This window comes from Chionomys nivalis, chromosome 9, assembly GCF_950005125.1.
Source record: "Chionomys nivalis chromosome 9, mChiNiv1.1, whole genome shotgun sequence".
Taxonomy (NCBI): domain Eukaryota; kingdom Metazoa; phylum Chordata; class Mammalia; order Rodentia; family Cricetidae; genus Chionomys; species Chionomys nivalis.
The window spans coordinates 83,712,452-83,739,607 of NC_080094.1; the positions used below are offsets into that span (position 1 = coordinate 83,712,452).

Sequence of the window (27,156 nt, forward strand, 5' to 3'; positions counted from 1 at the left end):
TTCAAAAACTTTTATTTGTATGAATAGTTCCTAACTCTTGATTTAGCTTAGAGTTTTTAAAAGACCAGAGATAGCTTATATTTGAGTCTGGAAAACAGTTTCTGCTATTAATCAGAAATAACTGTTTCTACTTTCTGGCTTATCTGTTTGTATAAGCCAAAATCAAACCAAAGTTTCCTTCCTGACAGATGAGAAAACATTAGAAGTAGTGTCCTGAATTCTAGAGTTGCTTCTTGCTGGTGAAGTACATTTTTATCTTAATCCACTGTCCCCTCCAAGTCCTGAAAGAAAACTCGTAATACTTAATTCTTTGTGGAAAGTGACAGCTAGTCACTTTGATGGCTGTAGATAAACAGGAACGGGCCTCTGTCTTCCTGCATGGGGACCAAGGTGCTTCTATTAACACTGATCTGGTAAGGGGAGGTTGTGCCTAAGTCTGAAAAAAGGCTGGCTCTAAGCAGTCTGAAGTGAGGCACGGGATCACGGCAGAGTTGAAGCAACCACCTGAACAGCTTTAGTGTGAAAAGCCCTAAACAGAGCCCTACATGAGCCTGGGGATGGGCTGAGGCGCTGCCTTCCTCATCTATACCCAAACTAACACATTACTCTGAACTGGGGGATTTCAGATTTGACTGGGGATGCGCAGAAGAGGGGAGGGCAAAGGAGTCAGCTCTTCCTCCCATCGCTGTCTCAGGCCAACACAAACTGCAAGTTGGTGAGCAGCACCTTAATCCCTCTTGTGACAGCCACGGCTGAAGTAGCAGGGTCCAGCTTATAGGTGTTGGCGTCTCCCTTCTTATACCGATCCCTGAAGACGTAGATGCTTCCGTTACAGCTAGCGATCTTCCAGAGGGATGGGGCAGAGCTCCAGGCCTCAGGAAGACACAGCCGGGTGAAACTGTCTAGAAGGGGATTATAGCACACCAGAGAGCCCCCCTCCGCTACAATGAACACCAGATCTTTATGTACAGCTGCATGCATGCGGCCTGCAAAGGGCAGCACATAGGGCTTCACGTGGCACTTGTCGGTCTCTGTGTCAAAGCACTGGATAAGCCGGGAAGGTTTGGTGAAGAAGTCTAGGTCATTCTCCTCGCCCCCTAGTAAGTAGATGACTCCATTGAGGTTGGCACCAGCAGCCCCAGATACAGCCACCTCTAACTGAGTTGTCTCTGTCCACACATTATCACCTACTCGATAGTAGATGACTGCGTTGGAGAGGGTATCCTGAAGTGTCTTGCCACCCAGTGAATATATGGCATCTTTCCCAGGCACAGATACCAGGGTATGCTGGAGGCGGTCCCGGGGCAAAGGAGCACACCACTCCCAGTCAATGGTGGCATTGTTGCATTTCCACATGCGCCGTGGGATGGACCCTCCCACTACATACAAGTCTCCACCATGCTTGCAGGCTGCAGTGATTTGGTGGCACAAGCTGTTTTGGCCACTTACACTGATGGAGTCATCTTCTGCACAGTGCAAGGACACGGCCAACGAATGGGTGCGAGATGACTCTTTCCCGATAAGGTAAATGTGCACATTCTCCCCAATTTCCTGTTGGCAGAATTGAAATCCCGACATCAGCTAATGTGGAGACTGCTCAGACAGGTACCGCCTCACACTCACATCCTGCTCCAGCCTCCTCTCCAGTTAGTAATCATCCCGACTTTTTCTAATTACTTTCTTCTAAGCATTTGCAGGGGCAGAGAATCTGTTTTGATTATCCCTGCAATTCAGTTTATTTACATATTTATTCAAATAAGATCTTGGTGTGTAGCCCAAAGTGCTCATTCTTAGATCCTCCTGCTTCAGCCTTCAAGGGGATCACAGGTATGAACCACATCCACTCTTACTGCTTTTTTTTTTTTTTTTTTTTTTGTTTTGTTTTTGTTTTTCGAGACAGGGTTTCTCTGTGGTTTTGGAGCCTGTCCTGGAACTAGCTCTTGTAGACCAGGCTGGTCTCGAACTCCCAGAGATCCGCCTGCCTCTGCCTCCCGAGTGCTGGGATTAAAGGCGTGCGCCACCATCGCCCGGCCTCTCTTACTGCTTTTTTGTTTTTCAGTGTTGGGAATTAAACCCAGGACTTTATAATATAAGGCAAGCATCCTAGAAACTGAATTATACCCCTGCATTTTTTTTTTTTTTTTTTTTTTTTTTTTGGTTTTTTCGAGACAGGGTTTCTCTGTGGTTTTGGAGCCTGTCCTGGAACTAGCTCTTGTAGACCAGGCTGGTCTTGAACTCACAGAGATCCGCCTGCCTCTGCCTCCCAAGTGCTGGGATTAAAGGCATGCACCACCACTGCCCGGCTATCCCTGCTTTTTATTATTATTATTAATGCTATTCTTTTTTCTTTTCCCAAGACAGAGTTTCTTTCCTTAGCTTTGGCTGTCCTGGAACTAGCTGTGTAGACCATGCTGGCCTTACTCAGAGATCTGCATAACTCTGCCTCCCAAGTGCTGGGATTAAGGGTTTGTGCTACTGCTGTGCAAACTGAGACAGGATCTTTTTTTTTTTTTTTTTGGTTTTTCGAGACAGGGTTTCTCTGTGGCTTTGGAGCTGTCCTGGAACTAGCTCTGTAGACCAGGCTGGTCTCGAACTCACAGAGATCCGCCTGCCTCTGCCTCCCAAGTGCTGGGATTAAAGGCGTGCGCCACCACCGCCCGGCGAGACAGGGTCTTATATAGGCTACCAACTATGTAGCTGAAGCTGATCCTCCTGCCTTCATGTCCACCTCCCACGAGTTGAGCCAGCGCATCTAGCTAGAACTGTTAACTCAATGAAGAAAACAGATCTTGAAGATAGAATCAAACCAGGCAGTGGTGGCACATCGTTTTAATCCTAGCACTCAGGAAGCAGAAGTTCGAGGTCAGTCTGGTCTACAAAACGAGTTCCAGAACAGATAGGAATGTTAACACCAAGAAACCTTGTCTCTAAAAACAAAAAGAAGATAGCATTAGAGAAGACAGTAAAGGCTCTGTGAGTTTCAAAGCTCATAGACTATTATCTTCTGGGGTCAGAAAATACATCTGACTTGTTAACTTCAAGACGGTGACTAATCAGTAGCTATCAAAAGAGGCTAGATCAGTGGCTTGGAAGATGGCTTAGGTGGGTAAGGGTACTTGCTGTACAAGCGTGAGGATCTGAGTTTGATCCTTGTGGCCTATGTAATGGAAGGAGAGAACTGACTTCTTTAAATTGTCCTCTGACCCCCACACATACACCAAGAGATACACATTCTCCCCTGCCGAAAAGAAGAAAGACAAAAAAGGCCACTGAGGGCTGGAGTGCACAGAAACTATGGCACCCCCCAATCCTTAAGAAATGCGCCTCACCTTCAAGCTACTCCTGAGTGACTCTGCAAAAGCCTCTCTTTCTTCTTTATTGAAATTGATCCAGGCTTCTATTGCCTCTGTTGGGTTCTGGGAGCACGGAACCCCATCTGCGAAAGCCAAAGGAAAAGCAGGTCAATGACAATATTACTGGGTTTCATTTTATTTTTATAATTTTATGTGCATTGGTGTTTTGTCTGTATGTGTTACAGTATCAGAAGCCCTGGAACTGGAGTTACAGACAGTTGTGAGCTGCCACGTGGGTGCTGGAAATTGAACTTGGGTTCTCCAGAAGAGCAGCCAGTGCTCTTAACTGCTGAGCCATCTGTCCAGCTCATGTTTTTGTGGGTTTTGTTTTTGTTTTTTATTTTTCTAAACAGGGTCTCGAAAAACAAAAATAAAAATATTTTTTTTACATGTATGAATGCTTTGCCTGCACATGTCTGTGCACCACATGAGGTTTGTGTTCATGACCATCAGAAGATGGCATCAGATGCCCTGGAACTGGAGTTACTGATAGTTGTAAGCCACCATGTGGATTCTGAGAATTGAATCCTGGTCCTCTGAGAGTAAGAAGTGCAAGGGCAACAAGCACTCTTAACTGTGAGCCATCCATCCAGCCTCACCAATAACAATCCTAACGGGCTCTCAAGAGGAACCACAGCCGGTAGTCATGCATGCCTCCATGCAGCTCCCACTTAAATCACACACACAGGCTTATTCTTAGTTAGGAATGCCTGGCCTTAGCTTGGCTTCTTTCTTGCCAGCGTTTCTTAACTTACCTTTTGCCTCTGGGCTTTTATCTATTTCTGTATACTTTCTTTACTTCTTTTTCTTTCTCCATGGCTTGCTGAATAGCTGGTTGGCTGGTCCCTGATGTCTTTCTCTCCTTGTTCTCTTGCTCCTCCTCCTAGGTTCTCCTTGTATTGATACTCTCGCCTGCCAGCCCTGCCTATCCTTGCTTTTGCTTTGCTATTGGCTGTTCAGCTCTTCATTAAGACCATCAGGTGTTTTAGAGATGCACAATAACACAGCTTCACAGAGTTAAACAAATGCAGCGTAACAAAAATCACACACCTGAAAATAATATTCCCCAACATAGGTCCCAATGAGGGCAATCCCCTCATAAAAGGAGGGAGGGGAGCAAAGCCAGCAAGTGACAGTCAGATCAGGTTTGGTGGTATTCAGGACTAGGTATGAGTGGTCAAGAAGTGTCTTCTGTCTAGAGTGAGTTAGCCTGGGGGTCCAGGGTCACTGCAAGGGTGGATGAGCTGAGCTGGGTCTCCGGGAGCTGTGCAGTGGTCGGGCGTGGGGTGCTTGGCTTGGATGCAGGTGCAGGGGGATTAATAACCTGGTTGGGGCCTATCACAGCTCTGAGGGGTGATTGGATTCTGTGGATGATGAAAATCAATCCCAGATCATGGTCCCTATGGTAGAGCGGTAAACCCCAAGCCTTACTGGCGGTCCGGTCAGCCTTCTTGCCTGCCTCCAGCAGTCGCCCAGGGGTGACTGGGGAACAATCACAGGTGACTTGGCTGCTCTCATGCCCCCTGCCCACTGAACAGTGACGAGGGTGTGTATGTGTGTGTGTGTACCAGTTAATCCACCGGGTGGACTCACATTCCCCGGCACAATAGGCATCTTTCCACCCCCCACCCCCGCATTTGTTTTGTTGAGCCCTGGAGTGGGAGTGAGCACAGCAAACATAGAACCCAAGGGACCTGGTGGCCCCACGCCCCCCTAGGGAGTTGCACCATACCCAGGGAAAGATTCCTGATCCTGAACCCAATTCCAACCACCAACCAATGAAAGGAAAAAGAGGACTGAGCATGCTTCCTGTCTGTGCTCCTAGTACCTCAGACCATGCACTAATGGACTGGTATCTAAAAGGCTATTGGCTGAATGAAGTCCCACAACAAATCTTAGCACTTGGGAAGTGGAGGCAGAGAGATCTCTGTGAGTTCAAGGCCAGCCTAGTCTACAAGCCGAGTTAAAAGGCAGCTATGGCTATGCAAATAGACCCTGTCTCAAAAAAAAATTAAAAAATTAAAAAAAAGACTTGAGCCACTTTATTAGACCACCATTATTATTATGTATTTTTATGGATGTATCCAATTACATATATATGAAATTAACTTGAAATTGCCCCACCACTAACTTTCTGCAGTGCTGTGATCAAACCTAGGGACTCAAGTTCACGAGGGAAGTGCTCTATGAGTCAGTCACATAAACTTGGGAGTTCTGAGCCAGACTACCCACTGAAAATCACTCTTGCATAGCTGGGTATGATAAGCCTCTCCATGAACTTACCTGAGATGATATCAGTGAGCAAATGGTGAGGCAAGTGAAGAAACTCCTCTGTGCTCTGCAGCTGGGCCAGGTGGGTCTTGGCACAGTGCTTGGCAGCGGTGTACAGCTCAGGATCACTGTGCCTGTCTGCAAGCCACATCACCTGAAGGCAGTTTCCCACTTGTACTGTGCGTGCCAAAAACCGAGAACATTCCTCAAAGAGAGATGTCAGCTGATACATGTCTGACACCTCATAAACTTCCTGCAGCGCATCAGCTCGAAGTTTCACAGTCCCATGGTATATATAATCAACCAGGAGCTGGAAAACAGACTCACTGACATCTTGTAGCACAATCACCCGGTTGCGAGCCTCCTTCAGGTTAGAAGTGAACATGGATCGGAAGAAGCAGCTCTGAGCTGACAGGACCAGCCGGTGGAGCTGAAACTCTCGGCCTTCCACTGAAATGGTGACATCAGCAAAGAGCTCCTCCTCTAAACACAGTTTCATAATTCCCTGAGCCACTCGGCCTGAGTGAGATCGGTCTTTGAAAGTATAGTTCACAAAGTAGTTTTCATCCATGGATGCTCCCGGCTCCTCTGGCGACTCCATGGCAGCCAACTATCTGCAAAGCAATACTGCCCTAAGTATCTGAGTAATCCACAGACATTGTCCATGAACTCAACTGTTCAACTCAAGACAGGAGAAGGAGGAAACAGGAGCAAGGTGGGTCTAGACTGGCTTTTTTTTTTTTTTTTTTTTTTTTTTTTTTTTTTTGGTTTTTGAGACAGGGTTTCTCTGTGGTTTTGGAGTCTGTCCTGGAACTAGCTCTTGTAGACCAGGCTGGTCTCAAACTCACAGAGATCCGCCTGCCTCTGCCTCCCGAGTGCTGGGATTAAAGGCGTGCGCTACCACCGCCTGGCTAGACTGGCCTTATCCCTGGTACTGGTACTGCCAACATGATCTATGACATTCCTTCACCCAAATTTTCCTGCAGTGGGGCCGCTCCTCCAATGAAATCGATTAAAGTTCTATCTCTACTGTTTTTCCTTGATGGGAAATCAGATATTCCTGATAATGATGTAACAAAAGACTTGGGACTTTGGTCAATTGGTGAAAGAGAAGAGGAGGAAGCCTATTTTAAAAGATTTACTAACCAAATAGTTTGGATATATAAACTAGTGAGACTCAGAGGAAGCATGATTAAGCAAAAGAAGAAGAAGAACAAAGTAAATAAAGCAAGACATCCAGAGTTCTGGTGGTTAGACTCTCTCCTTGCGTGGACATAAGATTGCAGACCCTCCGATATGAGGCCTGGGCTTGGTCATCATTACTTCCATCTTTACTCTTTTCTGAGCTGCCAGTTCCCTACTTACCCACTCGCCCCAATGAGTTCCTAAATAAGCTCCAGAGAGCCCAGCCGTCCCCGGCCGGGGGCACAAGTAAGTCCATAACCCTGTGCAATAGACCGCGCCACCTAGAGTCGCCTAGGAAACGGTCTCCAAGGAAACCGTCGTCTTCCCCGCCTCCCCTCCCCCCCCATCAAAAGCTCGAGAGCCGGGGAGCGGCGTGGAACTTAGAACCCAGAATGCCCACCCTTTACCTTTCTCTCACCCGTCCGATTCTTTGTTGCTGCTTCTTTTCGGCCTCCGCTGTACCGAGCTAGAGCCACGTACACCTCACGGTTTCCCCACCTGCGGGTCTTTCTTACCTGCGTTACCTCCTTTCATGCCAGTGCCCAGATCCGGAACCTCTGCTTCCCGCCCCGCGTCTGCCCGGAAGAATATTCAGTGCACATTTCCACTTCCGGTCCGTGCCCTTGGTGATCCCTGGCCTGTATGGTCTTCGGCTTATTTTGTCTCCATCGTAGGAATATGGCGGCTGCCGCAGCCAGGGTCTGGTGGCGTGGGCTCGGAGGGGTCGCTTCCGTAGCCAGGGGTGAGCAAGGGGGACAGCTGAGACAGCGGCAGAGGCGCGCCTAACACGGAGACCTCTGGGGTCTCACCCGCCTTTGTGCCTTTTATGTCTCTGTGCAGGGACTGGGCGACCCTCAGTGCTGTTGCAGCGGGTGAGGAGGGAGAGCGCGGCGTCTGATACGCGCCGTGAGTATGTGCGGACGACGCTTGTCTCACCGACGTTAGCAGGGGTTTTCTTTGTTCTGTCAAATATTGTCCTTGCTCTGGAATGCCTTGCCTCCTGGGAAATCTCTGCTTGTCCTTGGAGATTGCTATGGTCTCCACCTTGCTGTTAGAATTGAGCACTTCCTGTGCCCTAGATATTTGTTTCCTTCTCATCTTGATTGTCCTTTGCCCGTTTTCATGATTCTTTTTCTCCGATTAAATTGTCAGCTCTTTAAGGGCAGGTAACAAAATTTTTGAGACCCGACCCAAAATCCATAAATAATAGTAGCTCACATCAATCTTGTACTTACTGGGCACCTTAAGGCTTTGAGCCTTATAGTGAATCATTTCCTTTGGACTTCATAACAGCCTTGTGAGAGGCATAGTATTGTCCATACTATAGATCAGTCCAGATAATTAAAAATTTTCAGTCACAGATTTAGTGAACGACAAAACAAGTCTTTGGAAAAATACTTAATCATTAATTCTTTGCCTGTGATGTGTGTGTGCTCAAGTAATTTAGTGATCATGTGATTTTTATGTTCAGTCAACAGAATCACGATTTCTGGACATTGATTTTCTTGTAGACACACAAAGGAACTGGGAGCATTGTGTGGGCAATGTGAAAATCTTTCCTGGGTTCTTCAGCCCTGAAATTCTTTGATTAAGAACTTGGTATAAGCAGGTGCCAATGAGAGAAAGAGAAACAGAAGTCTGAATCCCATCCTAATAGAGTTCTGAGTCTGATAGAAGGGCTGACACTGTTGCTTTTTGTCAAGTACAAGAAATCTGAGGCCGGGCGGTGGTGGCGCACGCCTTTAATCCCAGCACTTGGGAGGCAGAGGCAGGCGGATCTCTGTGAGTTCGAGACCAGCCTGGTCTACAAGAGCTAGTTCCAGGACAGGCTCCAAAACCACAGAGAAACCCTGTCTCGAAAAACCAAAAAAAAAAAAAAAAAAAAAAAAAAAAGAAATCTGAGGACCAGCTGTGAAACAGTTTAGAAAGAAAGACCCCAACTACATAACAAGAGTCTCTGTGTACTGTGAAAGAGAAGTGCTGTTTCCCCCTAAGTGGTTTTTGTTTTTTCAAGACAGTGTTTCTCTGTAGCTTTGGAGCCTGTCCTGGAACTAGCTCTTGTAGACCAGGCTGGTCTCAAACTCACAGAGATCCTCCTGCCTCTGCCACCTGAGTGCTGGGATTAAAGGCGGGTGTTGCCACCACTGGGCTCCCCTAAATTTTGATCACTTCCTAATTCCTGGAAGGTACTTTGCACCTGTGCCTTTAAGATTCTTTCCGGGAGGGCATGGCTCAGCAGCATTTAGGGCACTGGTTGCTCATCCAGAGGACCCGAATTCCCAGCACCAACATGTCAGTTCACAACCATTTATAACTCTAGTCTCAGGGGTTCTGACATTCTTCTGTCCTCTTTGAGTAACAGGCACTTGTGTGCATGGTTATATATGCAGGCGAAACACCAAAACAAAAGTAAATACTTTTTTTAAGTCCAAGAGACTTGAGGCAGGACCGGTTGTTACCTTTTCTTTTTATACTTTTTTCTTTCCAGCCACTGTCAGACCGCGGACTGATGTGACCCACAAGCAGCTCTCAGCATTTGGAGAGTATGTGGCTGAAATCCTACCCAAGTATGTCCAACAAGTTCAGGTAATACTCATTGTCCTTGGGTCTGGGTTAAGAATCCACCCCATTGTTTATTTCTTCACCCTAAACTAGTGGTTCTCAACCTGGGGGTTGTGACCCTCCCCCCCCTCAGAAAACACAGATATTTACATTATGATTCATAACAGTAAGCAAATATTACAGTGATGAAGTAGCAATGAAAATAAATTTATGGTTGGGGGTTACCACAACATGAGGAGGGCCTCTCAGCATTAAGAAGGTTGAAAATCTTCCAGGACAGCCAAGGATACACAACAAAATTCTTTTTTTTTTTTTTAAAAAAAATATTTATTTATTTATTATGTATACAATATTCTGTCCGTGTGTATGCCTGCAGGCCAGAAGAGGGCACCAGACCCCATTACAGATGGTTGTGAGCCACCATGTGGTTGCTGGGAATTGAACTCAGGACCTTTGGAAGAGCAGGCAATGCTCTTAACCTCTGAGCCATCTCTCCAGCCCCACAACAAAATTCTATCTCAAAGAAACCCCCCCTAAAACAAAACAAAAAGTTGAAAACCACTGCCTTCAAACAAGTGACTCCTGCAGAAGCTAGTGACATTTCTGCTGTCTACAGCACCTTTCCATGTCTACAGGTGACCTGCTTTGATGAGTTAGAAGTCTGCATCCATCCTGATGGGGTCATCCCAGTGCTGACCTTCCTCAAGGACCACACCAATGCACAATTCAAATCTTTGGCTGACATGACAGCAGTAGATGTTCCAACTCGGCAGAACCGTTTTGAGGTCAGTTAAATGTGAGGTTTGGGGCCAGGATAGATATAGCTCAGTTGGCAGAGTACTTTCCAAGCATGCACATGACTCAGTTTGCTCCCCAGCACTGCATAAAAATATGTGTACTGGTAGACCTTGAGTCCTAGCACTTGGGGAAGTGAGGGTGGGAGGGTCACAAGTTCAAGGCCATCTACTTCTGCACAGGGAGTTCAAGGAAAACTAGGGCAATACGAGATGAGACGCTAACTGAAAAACAGAAGGAGAGGTTTGGGAGCTCAAGGTAAGAAAGGACATAGATGATTTCCTGAGTAACAGCTTCTTTGGTCACCAGAGCCTCTGTAGTTTCAGTGTCAGGCTGAGTCACACAGATCATAGCAGAATTTTTGTCTGTTTTTGTTGGCTACCTTCCTCCCTCCTTTTATTTTAACTTTTTTTCTGTTGTTTTGAGACAGGATCTAACTATGTTGGCCTGGGAACTTTTCATCTTAGATGATCTTTATATATCTGCTCACTAAATAGTCACAATGCTTGACTCTGCTTGATTTGCCTTCCTTCCTTCCTTCCTTCCTTCCTTCCTTCCTTCCTTCCTTCCTTCCTTCCTTCCTTCCTTCCTTCCTTCCTTCTTTTTTTGTAGCTATGGAACCAGTCCTGTAATCTTTCAACTCTCTCCGTAGGCTGAGACCAGGTTGGCCTTGAACTCACAGAGATCTGTCTGCCTCTGCCTTCTGAGTGCACCACCCACACCCAGCTCTGCTTGATTTTTTAAAAATTAAGTTTATGCTGGATATGGTGGCACATTTACACAGCTCTTTGGAGGCAGAGGCAGGCAGATCCCTGTGAGTTTGAAGCCAGTCTGGTAATACAGGTTCCAGGACTCAAAAAAATGTACATATTTAATGTTATACACATGTGGGGGGTGGCATTGAACCTACAGGCTTATACTTGCTAGTCAAGCACTCTACCATTGAGCTATATCCACACTGGGGATTTGGTTATATGGTTCAAGAAGATCTTTTGTGACTGGCCTTGGACTTTTTTTCTGTTAGCTAGTAAAGTTATAAGATCATACAATATTAAAATAGGAGAGACACACCTTTAATCCTAGCACTCGGGAGGCAGAGGCAGGTGGATCTCTCTGAGTTCTAGGCCAGGCTAGATTACAAAGTGAGTTCTAGGACAGCCAGGGCTACACAGAGAAACCTATTTTGAAAAACCAAAACTAAACAAACAATAAAGATTGATGCTTTCACCCAGACCTCATCCTATAGCTACCTCATTCCTCTAGTTTTTTCTCTCTCTAGGTTGTCTACAACCTGCTGTCTCTGCGCTTCAACTCTCGGATCCGTGTGAAGACCTATGCAGATGAGCTGACACCCATTGAGTCCATAGTCTCTGTGCACAAGGCAGCCAACTGGTATGAGAGGGAGGTGAGTTATTGGTTGTAGTGGGCCCTGCCTCTGGGCCAGAAGCACAGCAATTGTTTGTAATCATGGATTGTGGTGCAGCGCAGCTCCTTGACGCTTGGCCCTGATGGACAGACTGCCGGAGAGCTGTTCTTTCCTAGGTCTGGGACATGTTTGGAGTTTTCTTTGTTAACCACCCTGATCTAAGAAGAATCCTGACAGACTATGGCTTCGAGGGACATCCTTTCCGGAAGGACTTTCCTCTCTCTGGCTATGTTGAGGTAGAAACCTTAAAACTGGGGTAGCAGTCATGGAGCACGGTGGGAATATGATCTGATCTGTAGATTATGATGGTTTGAGAGCCTGTACTGCAATCCTAGTTTTATTTTTGTAATGTGAGGCAAGTTATTTGATTTTGCCATGAGACTGTTGTCTTTTCCTTTTCTTTCTTTCTTTTCTTTTTGGTTCTTTTTTTCTTTCTTTCTTTTTTTTTTTTTTTTTTTTGGGTTTTTCGAGACAGGGTTTCTCTGTGGTTTTGGAGCCTGTCCTGGAACTAGCTCTTGTAGACCAGGCTGGTCTCGAACTCCCAGAGATCCGCCTGCCTCTGCCTCCCGAGTGCTGGGATTAAAGGCGTGCGCCACCACCGCCCGGCTTGGAACTAGCTCTTGTAGACCAGGCTGGTCTCGAACTCACAGAGATCCGCCTGCCTCTGCCTCCCGAGTGCTGGGATTAAAGGCGTGCGCCACCACCGCCCGGCCCTTTCTTTCTTTCTTTAAGATTTCTGCCTCCTCCTCGTCACCGCCTCCCATTTCCCTCCCCCTCCCCCAAACAACTCCCCCTCCCTCAGCAGCCCGAAGAGCAGTCAGGGTTCCCTGCTCTGTGGGAAGTCCAAAGACCTCCCACCTCCTTCCAGGTCTAGTAAGGTGAGCATCCAAACAGCCTAGACTCCCACTTTTTGGTTCTTTTCAAGACAGGGTTTCTCTGTAGCTTTGGAGCCTGTCCTGGAACTAGCTCTTGTAGACCAGAGCTGGCCTCGAACTCATGGAGATCCACCTGCCTCTGCCTCCCGAATGCTGGGATTAAAGGTGTGCGCCACCACCACCTGGCTGAGACAGTTTTCTCATCTGCATAATGGAAAAATAAGAATTTAAATAGGTGGTGGCATTAAGTGACATAAAGCCTTGTATATTGTAAGTGTTAAAGCTAGCTGTTATCGTAATGATTTTTTTCCTTTCTTGTTGAGACAGCGTTTCTCTGTGTAACCACCCTGACTGTCCTGGAGATCAGGCCGACCTTAAAATTACAGTACTGGGATTAAAGAGATACGCTGCCACTACCCAGTGGTATTTTATTTTTTAAGATTTATTTTTATGTCGGGCAGTGGTGGTGTACACCTTTAATCCTAGCACTTGGGAGGCAGAGGCAGGGGGATCTCTGTGAGTTCTAGGACTCCCTAGTCTCCAGAGTAAGTTCCAGGACAATCAAGGCTACACAGAGAACCCCTGTCTTTAAAAAAAAAAGAGAGAAAAGAAAGAAGAAATTATATTTATGAGTATGAGTGTTTTGTCTGTTTGTATGTATATGTGTGTCTGGTGCGTGTGGAAGCCAGAAGAGGATATGCCAGATCCCTGAAACTGGAGTTACAGGTGGTTATAATTCACCATGCCAGTGCTAGGGATCAAACCTGGGTCTTCTGGAAGAATAGCCAGTGCTCTTAATGGTTAGACAATATCTCCAGTCCCTTAATGTTGTTTTTTTGTTTGTTTTTGTTTTGTTTTTTGTTTGAGACGGGGATTTCTCTGTCCTGTCTCTATCTTCAGGCCTGTCTATCCTAAACAGCTCTGTAGACCAGGCTATCCTTGAACTCACAGAGATCTGCCTGCCTAAGCCACCCGAGTGCTAGGATTGAAGGCTGCGCCACCACTGCCTGGCTTGCATTTTTTAAAGAAAAACAACAACGGTTTTATTTATTTATTGGTGGTTTTCTTGGGGGGTTGGAGGACAGCTGCAAACAGAGTTTTATTGATCAAGGCAATAATCTAATCTTAAAGATAGATTCTGTCCCTAACCTCTATCAGTAAAGAATTGTAGACATGAAATTTTCAGCCCTCAAGCACACCACAGTCGGGTGGTGGTCCATGTTTTTAATTCCAGCACTTGTGAGTTCACAGCCAGCCTGGTCTACAAGAGGGAGTTGGGACAGCCATGGCAACAAAAAGAAACCCTGTCTCAAAAAAAAAAAAAAAAGCTACTGAGGGTCTGGTATACTAGTATATTCTTATAATTTCAATGCTAGGGAAGCTGAGGCAGGAGGATTGTATTAAGGCTAGCTTGGGCATGGCAAGAGCGTATTAAATCGGTGGGGAACTGAAGATAGCTTAGTAGTCAGTAAAGTGCCTTCTGCACAAGCATGAGGACCTGAATTTGGATCCCTAACATCCATGTAAAAGGATGGATGTAAACCAGGCATGATGGTACATGCCTTTAATCCCAGGATCAGGAGGCTGAGGCAGGCAGATCTCTCGAGTTCCAGACTAGCCTTTAATTCCAGCACTAAGAGGCAGAAGCAAGCAAATCTCTGAGATGAAGACCAACCTGGTTTACAGAATGAGTTCCAGGACAGCCAAGGCTACATAGAGAAACCCTGACCTCAAAAATCAAAAATAATAACAACATGTATGTGTAACCTGGAGCTTATTAGTCAGCCAGCCTAGTCTAGTCATTGAGCTCTATGCTTAGTGAGAGGCCCTTTCTTTTAAAAAAAAAAAAATAAAGTAAGTATAAGGCCAAGGAGATGGCTCACTGGGTCATGCACTTAAAAGAAGACCTCAGTTTTAATCCCCAGAACCCAAGTAAAGTAGGGCATAGTAACTCACATATGTAATCCCAAGTGTTCCTGCAGTGAGGTGGGCAGTGGAGACAGGAGAATCCCAGGAAGTTCATGTGCTGGCCAACCTGTACTATAGCCACAAACATCAGCACATGTAACACACATTATACAAACATGAAGCATACACATTAAATAAATAATGTGGAAAATGACCAAGAAAGATACTTGATGTTGACCTCTGATCTCCAAATATGCACATATTCAAGTGAACATGTATGTACATTGTACACACATGAAAAGAAAGGATGGCCACTGAGGAGGAATCATAATTTCAGGCAGGTTATTTATTAGCACACATGAATTTTGTTTTGTTTTGTTTTCTTGAGACAAGGTTTCTATGTAGCTTTGGGGCCTGTCCTGGAACTAACTGTTAGTTCCTTGAACTCACTGAGATCCGCTTGCCTCTGCCTCCCACATGCTGGGATTAAAGGCGTGCGCCACCACCTATCACTATTACCTTTTAAGGTGTGTGCTTGGGAGAGCAGTAAGTCTGCTAGTAGATAGTTCAGAGCTTAAGATGTGAAGTGGCAGGGGACTCAACAGTGCTGGCAGCCTGTGAAAAGTAAGGCCATTTTGAAATCCCACACATTCATTTACTGCACTGTGACCACATGGGTAATATGCATGAAAGTGACTGACTGCTATAACAAGTACTGAACAGAAGTCAAGAGAGAGGGAAGGGGACATACAAAATGGCTCCTCGGTCATTAGTTCTAACTTTTGCTCCTACAGCTACGTTATGATGATGAAGTGAAGCGGGTAGTAGCTGAACCAGTGGAGTTAGCACAAGAATTCCGCAAGTTTGACCTGAACAGTCCCTGGGAGGCTTTTCCTGCCTATCGTCAGCCCCCTGAGAGTCTCAAGCTCGAAGCTGGAGACAAGAAGCCTGAAGCCAAGTAGCTTGAAAAGCTGGATCCCAGAAGAAGAATGCCTTATCTATGGTTGTCTGTGTAAATAAACTCCTAAGGTCATTCATTGGCTGGCTTTTTGAGACAGGGTTTCTCTGTGTAGCTGTACTGGAACTCCCTCTGTAGCCCAGGCTGGCTTTGAACTCAGATCTGCTTGCCTCTGCCTCCTAAATGCCAGGATTAAAAGAGTGCACCACCACCACTGCCTGTGGGTGTTTTAAAAACATTTATTTAGTGGGGGTGGCAGCATATGTGACGGTCAGAGGATGATGGCAGGAGTGGTTCTCCCACCATTGAGTTCTGGGAATTACACTCAGGTCATCCAGCTTGGCAGCAAATGATCTCTCGTGATCTTTTTTTTTTTTTTTTGTAGTATTTATTTATTATGTATACAATGTTCTGTCTATGTGTACGTCTGTAGGCCAGAAGAGGGCACCAGACCTCATTACAGATGGTTGTGAGCCACCATGTGGTTGCTGGGAATTGAACTCAGGACCTTTGGAAGAGCAGGCAGTGTTCTTAACCAGTGAGCCATCTCTCCAGCCCTCCCTCATGATCTTTAATGGGTAGAAATGGCACTGACTCAGGAGAGGGGTGCAGGGGTTGGAGGTGTTCCCTCCAAATTGGTCTATTTAATGAAGCTGTATGCTATAGTAGTAGACACTGTGATCTGTAGGCCTCTGGAGCTGTAATTCAGTTTTCACAGTCCTTAGGGTTTAGAATAGGTGTGGCATGGTCTTTAGTGACAACTGAGAGCCTTGAAACTACTGAAGAAAGTCCTTATCTCAGCAGACTGTGTGGGAGCAGCTGATAGATCCAGGAGTCTGGGTGGGGCCAGAACCTCCATGTATTATCATCCATCCAAACATCCACAGGGTTCTATGAGCCAAGTGCACGAGCTATTTACTTTTTTTAATTGATTTTTATTGAGCTCTACATTTTTCTCTGCACCCCTCCCTGCCTCTCCCCTCCCCCTTCAAACCTCCCCCAAGGTCCCCATGCTCCCAATTTACTCTGGAGATCTTTTCTACTTTCTACTTCCCATGCAGATTAGATCCATGTAAATCTCTTTTAGTGTCCGCATTGTTGTCTCAGTTCTCTGGGATTGTGGTTTGTAGGCTGGCTTTCTTTGCTTTATGTTTAAAAACCACCTATGAGTGAGTACATGTGATAATTGTCTTTCTGTGTCTGGGTTACCTCACTCAAAATAATTTTTCTAGCTCCATTTTTCTGCAAAATTCAAGCTGTCATTTTTTTCTGCTGTGTAAATGTACCACATTTTCCTTATCCATTCTTCGGTCCAGGGGCATATAGGTTGTTTCCAGGTTCTGGCTATGACAAACAAAGCTGCTATGAACATAGTTGAGCACATGTCCTTGTGGCACGATTGAGCATCCTTTGGATATATACCCAAAAGTAGTATTACTGGGTCTTGAGGAAGGTTGTTTCCTAATTTTCTGAGAAATTGCCACACTGACATCCAAAGGGGTTATACCAGCTTGCATTCCCACCAGCAATGCAGAAGTGTTCCCCTTTCCCCACAACCTCTCCAGCATAAGTTGTCATGAGTGTTTTTGATCTTGGCCATTCTTTTCAGGTGTAAGATGGAAGAGCTGTTTACCCTTATGCCATCCATAGGGTTCTATGAGCCAAGAGTAGGAGCTATTTACTCTTAAGCTAAAGGAATCTATCAAGTTTCTGGACTAGTACTAGAAAGTTGTCAGTAGAGTTATCAGAGCTGTGGTAAAGGCACTTGGGAGCCACAGGTTCATCTATCTGCTTTCTGTAGTATGGAGCTGCGGGCCGTGTTCCCGCCCAGCTCCACACGGCTAGCTTTACCCAAAATAATTACATGGAAACTACTCTTTTAAACATTGCCTGGCCTATTAGTTTCAGCCTCTTATTGGGTAATTCTCACATCTTGCTTTAACCCATATTTAATAATCTGTGTAGCACCACAAGGTGTGGCTTACCAGGAAAGATCTTAACCTGCGTCTGTTGGGTGGGAGAATCATGGCGACTCCTGACTCGGCTTCTTTCTCCCAGCATTCTGTTCTGTTTACTCCACCTACCTAATTTTCTGTCCTATTAAAGGGCCAAGGCAGTCTCTTTATTTAACCAATGAAATCAACACAAAACAGAAGACTCTCTCACATCAGCTTTCCAAGACAATGCTGCCTTCCCCAGCTACTCTAATGCTGGTTTGTTGGCTCTGTGTCTGTCTGCTATGTAGCTGGAGAACTGGACTTGCAGCTGATGCTTTTGGCAGCTGAGGAGCCCTGAAGGCTGGGCTGGACTTGGTGTCGGGTTGGATTAAGTGTCTTAGCTGGCCTCTAGCAAGATGTTTTCAGTGTGAGAACAGAGAGTAAGATAGCATTGCTGCTTGAGACGTGTCCCTTGGTAGGTCAAGCTGGATCTCTTATGAACTAAACAGCCCATCCATCTGAGCAAGAATATGCTGCTACTGCCGAAACTGAAGAGTCCCCATCTTGAAGAGGTGAAATTAACCCCCAGGTGAATGAGGCCATAGCCAGCCCTTCCCTACACAGCACTGAAGACTGACACAAAGGAATGAGGTAGCATCCTGTCGTGGAAAGTTGGATGAAGAAGCACAATGCTTCCTGGGAGGACAGAGTTAGAGGACATGCTGGGACATTACAGTTCCTGCTGTGTGCAGTGGTAGTCACTGGTCTCCCTTGGGTGACTAGTCCAGAATCAGGGTGGGTGGCTCTGAGCCTTACATGGCAGAGGAGGAACTGTGGGCCTGGGAAGTGCTATAGTGGCTGATGGTATGGAAACTCTATGGACATCAGTTTCAGTGCTTCATGTTGTTCTGGGACTCTACCAGGGTGTTGTGCAAGCCATAGTAGTCATGTTGAATTTTTGCCAAGATGGGAGTCAGAATGGAGTGCACTGGGATAAGATTCAAGCCCCAGAGGGTGACCACATTTGGAATAGGGGAGGGGACATGAGATGGTACCCACACACTTTTTTGTTAAAGATGCCTCCTGGGCAACAAAACTTTTCTGGGAGGCCAGGTGTTCAGAGTGATGGACAGCAGGGATCCAGTTCCTCTTTACTGCCTCAGGACTGTCCATGGACAGCACTGTCATGGCAGGTGGCCTGCAGGAGCCAGAGGGCCAGAAGTGATGCTTGAGGTTATTCTTCTTAGCCTGGATCATGGAGTTGCAGGGTCCAGGCATCCTAAGTTCAGGATTTGGAAGGGGACTAAGGTTAGACCTGCCTGTGGTGGGGACCAAGCAGCATGGGTCTTCCCAACTCCTTGCCCACTCTTGCTCCCATACCTAAGGTAAGCCCCACCCCTAAAATTGCTCCCCATGCTGTTCTGGGGGCTGGGCTGGAACCGGACATCATGGGACAGCTGTACATCCAGGATTAGAAACCAGGATCCACACATCCAGGCCATCGACTCAGGCTCCTCCCGCAGCAACATGTGCCCAGTGATTTGGAGGGTGCTAAGCCATAGTTACAGCAACTCCAGCATCTTCATGAAGGGCTCCTCTTAGCATCTGCTTCTTTTTTTTAATAATTTTTTTTTATTGATATTGAGCTCTACATTTTTCTCTGCTCCCCTCCCTGCCTCTCCCCTCACCCTTCAACCCTCCCCCCCACCAAGGTCCTCATGCTCCCAATTCACTCAGATCTTGTCTTTATACTTTCTACTTCCCATGTAGATTAGATCTATCTAAGTCTCTCTTAGTGTCCACATTGTTGTCTAAGTTCTCTGGGATTGTGGTTTGTAGGCTGGCTTTCTTTGCTTTATGTTTAAAAACCACCTATGATTGAGTACATGTGATAATTGTCTTTCTGTGTCTGGGTTACCTCACTCAAAATAATTTTTCTAGCTCCATCCATTTTCCTGCAAAATTCAAGCTGTCGTTATTTTTTTCTTAGCATCTGCTTCTTATAGGCCCATTATGTGTCTGTCAGCTCCATGGGGCTAGTGAGGCTGAAGAGGGAGGTCTTTGTCCTCCTGGCACAGAAAACACTTTGGGACCTGTGCAAGGGTTTCTGTCCCCAGAGCCATCCCCCTTCATTGGGATCCTGATCCTTCTCTTTCACTTGGCATTTCCTCTTCTCATTACCCTTTCCCTACCCTTGGCAGGGACTCCAGCATGTTCCTGTCTTCCTATTCAGATCTCTAGCCTAGCTTGGCCCGTGGATGCTGACCACCCATGCTCATTCCTATTCTATTTTACTTCATAGACCCAGCTAAGGCCTGGGTTTAGGCATAAGCACAATGCAAAGGGCAAGACTGGCAGACAGTGGTTACATGTATGTATGTCCAGAGGTCAGGATTGAAAGTGTGTTTAATACATGCTAAAAGCAAAGCAACCCCTAAATAAATTCATGTCAGATCCTCTAACTCCTATCCTGGCAGTGCTATGAAATACAGAATGCTTGTCACCCAGTCTAAACTCATTTCAAAGCTAACCAAGAATCTATGGTCTCTGAGACTGCAAAGTCCCCATGTGGACTGGGAGCATAGATTAGTCTTCGATGGCTCTAATTTACAGAAGGAGTCGAGGAAACGGTAGGGGAACATTACCTCTGTGGAGAGGAAAGAAAAAAAGTTTTGTTTCATCTGAAGCCTCAAATGTAACATCTTAGAGTAAGGGATAAAGCTGGGAGAAGCCCTCGCAGAGAGACTGGTTCAGGCAGTGTAGGGTATGTATGTGTATTTTGTGTAGCTCTGTTCTGGCCTCCCAGAGCCCGTCTCATTTTTGTATCTATGAAAACTTACTCTAACACATGTTTTGACCACATCATTCAGCCGGTTTTGAGAGGGCAGAAGGCAGGGCAAGCAGGTGTCAGCCCTTATCTCAGTCCCATGCCCTACTGGAAGAAGGAACATGCTGTTTCCTTGAGTCCTGTGTTCCTACTGGGTCAGAGTAGTGGGATGTTCCCTGTTACAGAGTGGCAAAATTTGGGCCTGAAGAAGAATGTCATTTGTCAGTGAGAAGTCAGATGGAGGGACGCACTTGACACAGACATGAAGGTGAGACCTACTTGAATTTAGGAGACTATGCTTCAAGCTCCGGTCACCGTCACAAAGCCTGACCCCCATCCAGGCCTTACGGTTGTCCTAGTCTGGGTAGTTCTGTCCTTCCCGGGGAGAAGAGGAGGCAAAGGCATCACAGTCAAGACACAGGGCAGGGCCCTAGGGCTGACAGGCAGGCCCATTTTATTGGAAGAGTCGAGACGCGTTGAGCAGGTTGTTATGCTCGGGCTGGTGAGGCGTTCGGGCTGCGGTCCCGGCTCGGCATGCACACCCCACGGCCTTCCCGGGTTCCTCCAAGCTGAGGCTCAGAGCTCGGGGGGCTTGAGAGCCGGCGGGCCGGCGGCAGCGAGGTCGGGGTACACCAGAAAGCCTGAGAAGGTGATGTACTTGCCGTGGTTGCTGTAGGCGCCATAGCCATCATGGTCGTGGCTGAGCAGCCAGACGGCGTCGCCGCGCCGCAGCGGCAACATCACGCTCTGGCTCTGCATCTCGCGGCGCCTCGAGGCGCCGTCGTCGTAAATCATGGCCTGCACCTCGTCGCGGTTCTTCATCAGCTTCACCGACAGCGTCTTGCGCGGCAGCTTGCCCAGCGTGAAGGAGAAGAAATAGGCGCCGGGCAGGCGGCAGCGGAACACGCCGGCCGCCGCGTCGAAGTCGCCACCTATGTTGACCAGCTCGGTGTCGAAGGCCAGCGGCCGGTGGTGCGGCCCGGGGCCAGCGTCCGAGCCCACCAGGCTGCGCGTGCGCGCCGCCGAGAAGGCGGAGCGCGGCTCCGGGGGCGCAGCTCCGCGCGCAGGCGCGTCGGCGTCGGCGTACACCAGGTAGCCGCTGAAGGTGGCGCCGGGAGCGCCCAGCGCGTATTGCGGAGCGCCGTGCAGCCGCAGCCACACTGTGTCGCCGTAGTCGAGCTGCAGCATGGCGCTCTGGCTGGCAGCGCGCCGCGTGCCTGGCCGCCGCTGCTCGTCGAAAGCCAGCGCCTGCACCTCGTCGCGGTTGCGCACCAGCATCACCGACAGGCTCTTGTGCGGGGCCTTGCCGGCCGTGAAGGAGAAGAAGTAGGCGCCGGGCACGCGGCAGCGGAACCGCCCGGTGGCCGCATCGAAGTCGCCCCCGATGTTCACGTACACCTTGTCGAAGGTCACCGCCATTTCCGACGTGCCCTCCAGCGGGGTGGTGCGAGCTGCCGAGAAGGCTGACCGCAGCTCTGGGGAGCCAGGGCCGGCCGGGCCCAGTGCCCAGCAGGCCGCCGGGCTTAGCAAACCCAGCAGGAGCAGCAGCATAGCACCTGGGAGGGGAGAGAAGACCCGGGCAGGGGAGAAGGGTTGGACAGTGCCTGCCTCCACCTGTAATTTCTCTTCCTAGCCTTGCTCTCGACCCATGACTTGCGCTGTTTCCCTTCACTAGGCCAGTACTTAAGGCGCTTCAGTGCCGGCTGGAGGGCTTATTATAGCACTCACACTTGTTGCAAGTCTACTAACATCTTTCGCAGTCCTATTAGCTGACCTATAGTTCACATATTCAGAATCACTGGATTAGGCCAAGCCTTCTCCAAACTTTTTTTTTAAAGCTTGAGAATCCTTTTGCAAAGGACCTGGTGCACATGCCACAGACATGTTGACCTGTTCTGGTTAATGAGGCCCACAGCCCTGTCCTCTCTCCTCCGGTGTTAGGGAGGCCTAAGTTTCCTGTAACCAGCACCTGCATTCCACTGCTTCCCCTGTGGTTTTTCTCCTCTCCTCGACCTACCCTTCACAATAAACACTGGCTCTTTGTATCAGGTTCCACCATGGCAACGTTTTAAATCTTACCTGGGAATGAACGGAGAGAGCGGCTCTCTCACCCCTTCCTGACCGCTGACCTAGTCAAGAGTCCCACAGGATCTCTGGACTCTCCTTGGGTCCTTCCTGCACTGAGAAGGTCTGGCCCTACAAAAACAGAATGAGGTAACAAGGGACTGGAGAGATGGCTGAGCAGTTAAGAGTGTTAGCTACCGTTCACAGCACCACATGGCAACTCACAACCACCTGTGATCTGATGCCCTCTCTTGGCCTCCATTGGCAGCTGGCATACATGGTACACAAACATACATGCAAACAGAACATCCATAGTCAGAATTGTGTTTACTCTTTAAGGGCTAAACTCCCTCCGGGCCTTTATGCTTGGAGGCTGGTTCCTGTGGGAAGGAGGGCACCATGGCTGCTGAGGAAATGGAGAACAAAATAAAGTCCTGGCAGGGTTTTGGCAGGATGGTGAAGTCATCAGCTTCATTTGGTGGAATGGAGTGGACAGACCCAGCGCTCTGACACTGAGTCACACCCTAGTCACCTTAGGCAATATTTTTTTTTTTTTTTTAATTTTTTTTTTTTGGTTTTTTTCGAGACAGGGTTTCTCTGTGGTTTTGGAGCCTGTCCTGGAACTAGCTCTTGTAGACCAGGCTGGTCTCGAACTCACAGAGATCCGCCTGCCTCTGCCTCCCAAGTGCTGGGATTAAAGGCGTGCGCCACCACCGCCCGGCTAGGCAATATTTTTTTTAACTCTGAGTAAGACTTCATCCATATAAACGGCATGATGGAGGACCTCACACAAGCTTGTGGTAACATAACCAGACAGCAATTGTGAACAAGATCTGTATAGGAACAGACCTACCCAGGTGTCCAGACACGTCTGTTCCTACCCCAGGGAAAAGTGACCCGATCAAGTTCTTGACGTAGGGCGTTAGTCTCAGTTCCTGGCGTCTGCTGTTGTGGGGTTCCACCATGCTCTGAAGTAGGGCAGAGGTTTTAAGGCTTGAACTCCCAAAGGTCCCAAAGTGGAGGCGAGTGGGAAAAGAGGCTAGAGATAGCCTGAGACATGAGCTTTTCTGGGAAGTACCTGGGAGCGTGTGTAGCCTTGCATCTCTGCTGAGAAGCCTGTTGGGCTGAGGACTGGAACTAGGCTGCATTCCACTTGCCTAGCTGCTGGAGTAAATGCACTGCCCTGCAACTCTCACAAGAAAGACCTCAGGTCCAGGGTCCAGCCGAACACTGCCTCCTTCCAGGGGGTACTTTTCTGATTCTCAGAGATGTCCTCTGGGTTACTTGGTGATGAAGGGAGGCGTGGTGAGACCTCCACCTGCCGAGTGTCTAATCTATTTCCTTTTTACAAAGCTATTTTAGACATTACAGATGAGCCCTCTCCCATCTTATGGATGAGAAAGCTGGTGCTTAAACAAGGGGTACAGGTTTTGGCTCAAGGTCATCCACGGAATACTAAGCTTTAAACAGAGGGTTTCAATTTCATATTCGGTGCTTTTCTCTACTAGCTTTCCTTCTTACACAAAGGCATCTCTCCAGCCGATGCATTTCCTGCCTCTGACCCCTTTCGCAAAACCAGAAGAGACAAGGAATGAGTGCTGGAATCTCGAGTGAAGAAGGAAGCTTAGCAAGCAAGCAAACAAACAAAAGCAAGCAAGACCCTCTGTCGTTTTGTCTCCTGGAAGGTGGGAGTGCTCCCCCCACCCCCGGCCCTGCGGCTTTCCTAGCAGTCTGCGCTAGAAGCTCCTGCCCACCTCCTGCCAAGTCTGGGAGATCCATCAGTGCCAAAGGGTCTTCCCCCTTTTCATACTCTACTGTACGTGTCCCTGGACCCTGAATTCCTCCCTTTGACAACCCCTTTCCCCAGCAGGGCAGAGGGGGATGGGAAGGTGTCAGGTGGGTGTTGGAGCTCCAGCTAAGGAAATGGCTGCACAAAGCTCTGTCCAGGTAAAGCTCAAAATAGTCACCTTCAAAGAGAAAAACTGGGACAGAGAGAGAGCTGGGTAAACCCAGAGTCCTGGAACCAATGGGGAAGGTACAGCGATGTCAGGCTGTGGGCATCTTCAAGCCCCAGCACCTTGCTCCTGGTGTCCCAGTTAACCCCGCTCTCAAGCCCCGCCAGAACCCCCTCCCTTCTAGCTTCCTTGAAAGTCCCACATCCCTTTAAGAAGGTGAGCCCCGCTTTTACAGAAGTAGCCAATTAATCTTTTCTCGTGGGTGAAAAATACCCCAGAAAGGGGTCCCCCTTTTCCGTGAGACCTGCCCTCTACCCCTCCCTTTGGAGTAAAAGCCCTTGAGCCTCTTTTATGAGATAGCGCCCAGATTCTCCTTTCCAGGAAAAGGGATCCGGTCCCTCGCGCCTCCCTCCGCCCCTGATCACATAGAAGAGAAGCCTACGCCCCCCGCCTCCTCCAGGCTGCCCTCACCTAGGTCGGCTTCGGTCGGAGCCGGCGATCCCGCTCCGCGAGGACGCCGGGACGCGCGCTGGTCGCCTGCGCTGCGGCTTGAAGGGGCCTGCGGGGGTGGCGGGGTCTCGGGCGGCAGCGAGTGGCTACCCCGGCACAGGGAGGCGTGAGCGATGAGAAGGACAGCAGAAGCTGAAGCCGAGAACCGCAGGGGCGGGGAACAGGGGAGGCGGAGGAGAGAGCGGAGGACGGAGGACGAGGGAGGGGCGCCGAGCAGCGGGGCCTGGGGCACAGCAACGAGCCTGCGCCGAGCGCGGGACCCTTCCTCACTCGGGGCCTTAGAGCTTTATCTTCAGGGTGCAGAGAACAGGCGTCATTTATCCAAGTTAGCAGATGGGGAAACCGAGGCCACTGCAGAGGCCACACTAGGGGTGGCTCAGGGCATCCTACAGACCAGCTTTCCAGCTTGTATGTATGGGGAGAGAGGACGCGAACAAGACACGGACTGGGCTGTGGGGACAGAAATGGGTGAGGTTTTGTGTAAGGCTGAGTGGCCTTGGGGAAAGTCTGAGGGTCAATGTCCTTAGTGAAGAAAGATGAAAATGCCCCACTTTTCCTTCCCCAGTCAGAAAATGCTCCCGTGTGCAAACAAGACTGGGGAAAGAGACAAAGTTGCACACCAGTTAGCACACCAGTCCTCTGAGAAGGACAAAGAAGGAACAGGGTCCTTGTAGTGGACTGTTTTTCTGGAAAAGAGTTGAGAAGGCCGATAGGAGGTCCCTGTACGTGGCATGGACACCCTGGCACTGTACCTAGGAGTCCAGCAAGGCCTTGGAGCTGGGATCAGCATCTGCTCCTGTCACACTGACAGACCCTCTGTATAGAACCTTGACCTTAGGAGCTTTCCTAATGGAACTCTATGAGGTCACCTGGGGAGTGACTGCCTTCAGGATGGTGGTCTAGGGCAGCTTCCCTGCCTAAACAACAGAATACTGGTGATTTCATGTCTCAAAGTGTTGAAGCGATTGAGTTGTCCTTTTTTGTTATATTCTCCCCCACCTCATCTGCAAGGAAAAATAAATGCAGGCAGATTTCAGTACTCACTGGAACGCCCTCCTGCTGGTGTCTGTCCTTTTATTCCTCACATGTCTCCGTGTTCTTTACTAGTATTTGTAAATTCCCACACCTCTACCCTGGAAAGAGGTGTTTTTGTCGAGGCCGGTCCCCGACAGTGATGGCCTTGGCTTCAAGATCCTCCAGGGTGCTGGGAAATGAAGACCTAGACCGTCCTTGGGTGCCAGTGGGGAGGGCACAGGTCTGATAGCCACAGGAATGCATGCACAGGAGAGTTGGGCAAGACCAGGAGCTAAGCTGTGACAGCTGTGTCCCTTGACATTGGACCCTTCAACAGGGGAGTCAGGTCGCCCTTCTGAACGTGATTCCTGTTGTGTATTATTTCTTTCATGTGTGTGACTTTTGTTTACGCTGTATTTGTTCAACTCTGGGAAGCTGTGTTGCTGTGCCTGTCTAAAATGCCTGATGGTCCTAATAAAGAGATGAATGGCCAATTCTGAGATCAGGAGCAAGGGTAGGATGGGGCTGGCAGGCAGAGAGGATAAACAGAAGGAGAAATCTGGGCGGAGAGAGAAGAGAGAGCAACCAGAGAGCAAGGAGAGGAGGACATCAGGGGCCAGTCACCCAGCCAGTCACAGAGTAAGAAAAGTAAGATATACAGAAATAGAGAAAGATAAAAGCCCAGGGCAAAAGGCAGTTGGGATAATTTAAGATAAGAAAAGCTGGCAAGAAACAAGCCAAGCTAAGGCTGGGCATTCCTAACTAAGAATAAGCTTCCATGTGTGACTTATTTGGGAGCTAGATGGTGGGCTCCCCCCCAAAAAACAAGAGTAAAACATCACACAACAGATTCCAGTGGTGGAAGGTGGGAGAAGGGAAAGGCAGGACGATTATGAGGGCTGGGACTGCCTGGGACTGGAAGACATTCGACACTTAACCAGAAGAACTCTCACCAGAGAAGTCAGGAGAGGGGTGGAGGGGAACAGCACAGCAGTAGGGGTTCTTAAGGGTCTTGGGAAGGGTGAGGCCGGAAAGGCTGAGGGGAGGAGTGATACTAGGAGATGGTGGGTATGGGGCAGTCAGGAGTGGAAGACCATAGACCAGATCAGAGGGCAGGAATAGACGGCAGGAGGGCTCAGAGGAAAGAGCCCAGGCTAGGATGCTGTCCTCGCTTGCCCCTACCTTGTAGGTCACACTGGCAGTGCTCTGCCCCTGCTCAATGCCTCCCAGAGCCTGGATGTTGCCCTACCTCCCATTTGCGTCTCTCCTGGAGCATTCTTGGTTGTGCACTTGAGTCACGTCAGAGTATTGGAGAGCTAAGGCCCTGGAGGAACCCTCAACTGACTAGGGGCAGGGACTGGAGTGAATGCTGCAGCTTCCTGTTCCTCGTGGGGGCTTTCCTATGGCCAGCTCCAAGATGTGTTCTAGTGGAATCAAATCACTCCTTTTGTGACAGCTCGGCTACATGCACATGGTTTGTGTCCTCTTTCCCCTCCTAGATGCACCCTATTTCCTG

General features: G+C 48.4%; 4 protein-coding genes across 6 annotated transcripts; 2 read left to right on the plus strand and 2 right to left on the minus strand.

Moving 5' to 3' along the window:
• Window positions 1–23: 23 nt before the first annotated feature.
• Window positions 24–7,473, minus strand: Kbtbd4 (kelch repeat and BTB domain containing 4). 3 transcript variants are annotated; one of them, XM_057780425.1, is made up of 4 exons: window positions 7,325–7,473; window positions 5,637–6,238; window positions 3,330–3,436; window positions 24–1,551 (listed from the first exon to the last, which is right to left on the minus strand). In XM_057780425.1, the coding sequence occupies exons 2-4, from the start codon at window positions 6,223–6,225 to the stop codon at window positions 691–693; spliced, it is 1,557 nt and encodes a 518-aa protein (XP_057636408.1). In that variant the 5' UTR covers window positions 6,226–6,238; window positions 7,325–7,473; the 3' UTR covers window positions 24–690. The 3 variants fall into 3 exon arrangements, with proteins under 3 accessions (XP_057636408.1, XP_057636407.1, XP_057636409.1); XM_057780424.1 differs by having other exon boundaries at window positions 7,217–7,369; XM_057780426.1 differs by having other exon boundaries at window positions 7,228–7,360.
• Ndufs3 (NADH:ubiquinone oxidoreductase core subunit S3) lies at window positions 7,411–15,412 on the plus strand. The gene is made up of 7 exons (XM_057780428.1): window positions 7,411–7,551; window positions 7,650–7,715; window positions 9,298–9,395; window positions 10,007–10,156; window positions 11,446–11,571; window positions 11,709–11,828; window positions 15,170–15,412. The coding sequence occupies exons 1-7, from the start codon at window positions 7,452–7,454 to the stop codon at window positions 15,335–15,337; spliced, it is 828 nt and encodes a 275-aa protein (XP_057636411.1). The 5' UTR covers window positions 7,411–7,451; the 3' UTR covers window positions 15,338–15,412.
• A 715-nt stretch (window positions 15,413–16,127) lies between these two features.
• Window positions 16,128–19,414, plus strand: Fam180b (family with sequence similarity 180 member B). Its single transcript, XM_057781812.1, is given in 3 exon segments — window positions 16,128–18,871; window positions 19,240–19,322; window positions 19,324–19,414. Coding segments are annotated over 3 exon segments (435 nt in total). The 5' UTR covers window positions 16,128–18,610.
• A 213-nt stretch (window positions 19,415–19,627) lies between these two features.
• On the minus strand, window positions 19,628–25,031 carry C1qtnf4 (C1q and TNF related 4). Its single transcript, XM_057781811.1, has 3 exons — window positions 24,588–25,031; window positions 22,177–22,293; window positions 19,628–21,653 (listed from the first exon to the last, which is right to left on the minus strand). Exon 3 carries the CDS (start codon window positions 21,646–21,648, stop codon window positions 20,674–20,676), a length of 975 nt encoding a protein of 324 aa, XP_057637794.1. The 5' UTR covers window positions 21,649–21,653; window positions 22,177–22,293; window positions 24,588–25,031; the 3' UTR covers window positions 19,628–20,673.
• Between the last annotated feature and the right edge of the window lie 2,125 nt (window positions 25,032–27,156).

What these genes read in the sequence shown, in the direction of transcription:
- Ndufs3 (XM_057780428.1), top strand. Translation starts at nt 7,452, where the DNA reads ATGGTCTTCGGCTTATTTTGTCTCCATCGTAGGAATATGGCGGCTGCC. An exon ending in GGTCGCTTCCGTAGCCAGGG is followed by an intron (nt 7,552 to 7,649) that starts GTGAGCAAGGGG and finishes GTCTCTGTGCAG; the next exon opens with GGACTGGGCGACCCTCAGTG. An exon ending in CCAACTGGTATGAGAGGGAG is followed by an intron (nt 11,572 to 11,708) that starts GTGAGTTATTGG and finishes GTTCTTTCCTAG; the next exon opens with GTCTGGGACATGTTTGGAGT.
- C1qtnf4 (XM_057781811.1), bottom strand. Translation starts at nt 21,648, where the DNA reads ATGCTGCTGCTCCTGCTGGGTTTGCTAAGCCCGGCGGCCTGCTGGGCA.
- Kbtbd4 (XM_057780425.1), bottom strand. Translation starts at nt 6,225, where the DNA reads ATGGAGTCGCCAGAGGAGCCGGGAGCATCCATGGATGAAAACTACTTT. An exon ending in GCTCACTGATATCATCTCAG is followed by an intron (nt 3,437 to 5,636) that starts GTAAGTTCATGG and finishes TGGCTTTCGCAG; the next exon opens with ATGGGGTTCCGTGCTCCCAG. An exon ending in CACTCAGGAGTAGCTTGAAG is followed by an intron (nt 1,552 to 3,329) that starts GTGAGGCGCATT and finishes TTCTGCCAACAG; the next exon opens with GAAATTGGGGAGAATGTGCA.